This window comes from Penaeus chinensis, chromosome 3 (assembly GCF_019202785.1).
Source record: "Penaeus chinensis breed Huanghai No. 1 chromosome 3, ASM1920278v2, whole genome shotgun sequence".
Lineage (NCBI taxonomy): Eukaryota > Metazoa > Arthropoda > Malacostraca > Decapoda > Penaeidae > Penaeus > Penaeus chinensis.
In genome coordinates, this window is record NC_061821.1 from 41,500,967 (window position 1) to 41,505,966 (window position 5,000).

At 42.8% G+C, this 5,000-nt stretch overlaps 1 protein-coding gene across 6 annotated transcripts in view; it reads left to right on the forward strand.

The window, feature by feature from the left end:
- LOC125042058 (organic cation transporter protein-like) overlaps nt 1-5,000 on the forward strand; it is a 119,915-nt gene that overhangs the window by 80,241 nt on the left and 34,674 nt on the right. Inside the window, exon 1 of one of the 6 annotated variants that reach the window (XM_047637563.1) lies at nt 2,598-2,817. The exons of the other annotated variants lie outside the window; for them this stretch is intronic. Coding sequence (XP_047493519.1) covers nt 2,660-2,817 — 158 coding nt within the window. The 5' untranslated portion in view covers nt 2,598-2,659. Of the gene's footprint in view, nt 1-2,597; nt 2,818-5,000 lie in introns of those variants that run through there. 6 annotated transcript variants of the gene reach the window in all.

The following is a 5,000-nucleotide window of genomic DNA, read 5'->3' on the forward strand; positions in this document are numbered from 1 at the left end:
ATACATACGTTTGTATTTGTACTCGTATGTATATATAATGAGACAACAAATCGAAGAATCCCAAACAATGAGTCGAGGAAAAAGGCCGCCATGTTATAGCGCCGTCCGTATTTCTCAGATTCGTTGCGAGACAAACTGAAATCCAGCACCATACATTATATGCAAATTCACCGCGCCTTCGTTTGTTTTCTCATTTTGTGTTTTTTATCGAGGAACCTTGAAACAGCGTCGTGATGTCGACCGTGATAAGGGACTGGAATAATCAAAAGCTGTGTGCGAAGGTGATGGATGACGAGCCAAAGCAGCAGGTTCGTTGCTTTTGGACGTTCATTTCAGCTGAAGACATTGCGGTAATGACTTCGCTACGATACACGTTTCGTTATATTTTTTTTTACGAAGGGATGGACTCACCAACAAACAAACTCAACATGTGAAAAGGAAACAGCCAGTCACAATAACAAATGAAACTGAATCGTAACTTTTCGAATTCGTAAAGATTCCCTCTTCAGAGCGACAAATAACCATTTCGGATATGTGTCTGTCTGATAAATAACCCTTCAAGAGTTCGCAACGCCACGATTCAATTTCATTTTTTTATTGTCGCAGTTTCCTTTTATTTTTTGTGTACAAATTACTGTTTGTTTGTTTGCGTAAACTCACATGTCTATACATACCTATATATATATATATATATACATATATATATATATATATATATATATATGTATATATATATGTATGTATGTATGTATGTTTGTTTGTTTGCTTATCCATTAATTGCTTAATTTAATCGAATAAGCCACGATAAGCCTGAGGTTATCTGGCTAGCATGCAATACTGATTATGTGTGATTTGTCCTTCAAATTCTCCTTGACAGCCACATTTTTCTCTAAGGTCGTTTTTTATAATATATACCATGTGTTCGTTATTTTCTGATAGTGTAAAGTGAGCCCAGAATAACTGAGTGGTAGTCGGTAGTCCACTTTGTAAAGAAACTTTAAAAGCTTTATGGAGCATCTGGAATACTGTATTCACACGACATAGTGTAGAATAATCACATGATATAGTAACCTTCGGTAATATATCCCTTCCTGCTAATATGATTATATGTCCCCAAGTAATAGCAACCGTTGGTCCTTTTGGCATAATAATATATCCCCACGACGAATAACCGTGGATCCGGCTAACCTTTCCCCCTGCCAGAGGCGACCAGTATCCCGCACGGAACAGAAATGTGCATTTGTTGATTGCAGCCTTGTCTTTGTCCCTCAACTCTTGGCTCTCAGTCTGCGGCCGAGTGGTTGATTTCGAAACTCTTGACCTCAAAAAGCTTTTATCAACCCTTATGCTGTACATCTTAGCCTTGATTTTTTTTTAGGATTCAAATCGCTCCATTCAGTCTTCTGTTTGATCGTGATCTTTCTGCTCTCGACTTACTTCCGTCTTCAGTTAACTCAAGGACTTTTTGCATATGTTTAGATGATTGCTTTTAAGAAAAAAAATCCTTCCCGCTTCCACAATGCTAATAATTATCAAGGAATTCGAATTATTAAACCAACATGCATCAGATGAACAAGAGAAAGTGCCGGTATGCCAGATTACTCCTTCCCTCCACCCTGCCATTACGCGCAGTCAGCCCCCATCAATCTACAGCATCATGAGTGAAAGAGGGAGAACATTAGTTGTAGTGAGTAATGTAATGAACAAGGAGTAATGAGGGTGAGGGTGTTTTTCCCTTACGCGAGGTCATCTTCATCCTTTTCCCACTTGTGCTCGCAGACTGATGTGAAATATTAGATGAAGCAATTGTTTGCAATTGTTTGATAAATATTAATTATGCTTGTTACCGATGATTGCCGTGGCTCGATTTAGTCTGTAAGGAAAGGCACCTTATATGTAGGTGTTTATCCATTTATTGAGTAGGCTAATTAGCAATAGCATCCTGTGACGAATTGTTGTGTCAGTTCGCGACAAAAATTCTAAGATATATTTCAAAACCTTTAGTTTTCCGGAGAAACAGATTCCAGCATAACTAGAAGGATTTTTTTTCTCGATGCTAGGTATACCAGTCTGCGTTTCATCTCCGGTCTGTATGTTTCTCTTTCAGAAATGTTAAGAAACAGGGGCTTATATCGAACATTCTTATAACAAAATATGCTGAAGTTGGGAACACCGAAATAGAAGCGTCCTTTCAGTATTCGTACAGGCGGCAGCGGCAGAGGGAGCATACAATTATGCAAAATCGGCATTATTTCTGCGCTGGTGTGGGGAATGTGCGAAATTGAGCCTGCGCAATTCCCTCACCAAAGGGCGAGGATTCGGGTAACCTGGTTCCCTTAATTCCAATGATGGCTAAGGCCTGCCACAGTCCCGATGCATACAGGGATCTAGGAATGGCTTTTTGTCGGGTCAACCGCTGATTGTACAGCCAGTCTCAGCAGTCGTGGGGGCGAAGGCGTGCTACAGTGTGATTAGGTATATCATCCTTGTAATCAGTTATCTGATTATTCTAGATCATGTTAACGATATGATGCAGTAGGTGCCTTATCAGAATAGACGAGCATCTAATGGCAGAATTTCGAGGTGGTCATTCGGAGTGAATACTCAGTCTTGGACAACTTTAATCTTGGCGGCCTGGACACGCAACTCTTCCCTCAAGATGTCTGGCCACAAAATCGACTTCGACAAAGTTCTGGCGCACATTGGGCCCTTCGGGCCATATAGCGTGCTGGTGTTTGTTATGGCTTGCATTGCCTCCTTCATGTGCGCTCAGCCAGTGGTCCAGGATGCTTTCGTCTCGCTTGATAGTCCTCACAGGTACAGGGAAACCGAGCCGTTGAGATGTGTCCGAGGGCAGTGCTTGTGATTGCTCTGTAGCCCTCAGTTGTCATTCTTAGCTTAAACAGAGGCCTGCTAATATGAGGCAGTCTGAAAGATATATATTTATATATATTACTTAATTCAAGACCCTACAAAAGATATGTCTTTAGATGAATAGATAAAAAAAACAAAGGAAATATATGTTTTTTACCTTCTCATTGCCGCTTTAATAACTGTATTTAGTTTCTTTATCTGTTATTTACTCATGTAAAAACAAAAGCAAACCAATGTGAAACTGTGGGATAGCTTTGGACATAGGAAAGAAGCAGTGTATAACAAACCATATAAAGTGCGCAGTGTGTGCAGTGTGTAATGCTAGTAAACACTTGTATATTGTGTATTGGGATGCACGTATGGCATTTTCTGACTGCCAACAAAGTTTCAAGAATTATGGGAATATTTGATTTCCTCTTGTATTTTACAAGAGGTCATCATAATCAGAGTCTGTGGTGGTGTCATTAAATATCCGCTTTCCCAAAGATTACCGACACCTGTACAGTGAAATGAAGCTTCCCGCAGTCGTCGTCCTCCGTCTGAATCGTACCAACCCTATGACATGTTGACAATACTGCCCTGACAGCCTGCAATTACCATCCCTACACTGTGTCCTTTGTCTCCGGGGCAGAGGCTTCAAGGACTCCGGAACTCCGTCAACTTACACGCCTCGCACAAACAACTCACTCCCTCGCCCTCGCTTACTCACAAGTACACGCACACGCACACGCACACGCACACGCACACGCACACGCACACGCACACGCACACGCACACGCACACGCACACGCACGCACGCACGCACGCGCACACACACGCGCACGCTCGCACGCGCACGCACGCACGCACGCGCACGCCCGCACACGCACGCACCCACACCCACACCCACACCCACACCCACACCCACACCCACACCCACACCCACACCCACACCCACACCCACACCCACACCCACACACACAACATTTTATAAAAGATGTGTCGGGACGAAACGTTTTGCTATCAGGCAGTAACAATCACTATATCAACGAAACTACGTTATTATACCGTATCAACTACGTTGAGCGACTCTTTTCTGTTTTTGCCAAGATTTAGTTATCTCTTCTGACAGAAACGAGATTAAAAACAACCATAGCGTCGCGTCATCATGGACACCTCCAAGCTAAACCTGATGACAATGACGTGGCATCGGCATTGTATAGCGGAGGGACGACTAACCCCTGGCCCCCTCCCTCCCTCACACAGGTTGTGGGGAGACATGACGTTCGGGTGGCAGCAGGAAGGAACGCAACACTGGGTTACGACCAGGCGCCCCTTACCTAGTGTAAACCCGCTGGTCCAGTCATGCCAAGAAAAAAAAAATCATGCCAGATTTTTCTCGTTTCGCTTTCACTGTCCGTTTTTCCTTCTATCGTGTTCGTCTTTTGCTTTCCCTCTCTCCCCGTGCTATTTCTATATATCCGTCTCTCGTTCTGTCCGCTTCTCTTTTTTCTTTTTCCTTTCCCTTTATTGAGTAAATGTGTGCTGGTTCTTCCCAAAGTCGCATCATCTACGCGTACTCCAGTTAACCCAGGGTTTCATGTCGTAATCTATCGCTGGGGTCATGGTGTTTTTTTTATTTTATTTTTTTCGTCCCAATCTCCCTGTTAATCCTCGTTAAATTGATTTTTTTTTCTATGCATTTTATTTCATCTTTACTACCACAAGGCCGAAGAATGGAACACGCCATTGCCATGCCTTATATGGCCTCATAGTAGTATCAAGCTACATCTACAATACAGAAGCAACAAAGGCAGCGGAGACTTGTTTCTATGTCGCGTGCAGATTCTCGGTCTGGTGATCCGAAAGCAAGTACTGCCCTGCTATGCACACAGCTTTCACACAAAGAGAACTGGATTTTCAAGAGTGGTTGATATACGAGTAAGCACCACTAAAGTATTAACAACGAGACTTTAAATGGAAATGGTAGACATTTCCCTGTAGTCTAGGTCTGGAAAAAACAATATTTTTTAACGTTGAAATCTGACATTTAGCCGCACGAATAAAAGCCGCGTTCTGTAACCATGGTTCCTAAAGAGGCAGAGACCGTATCGCCAGCATTCTGAATGGGTGCGGAGGATCTCGGG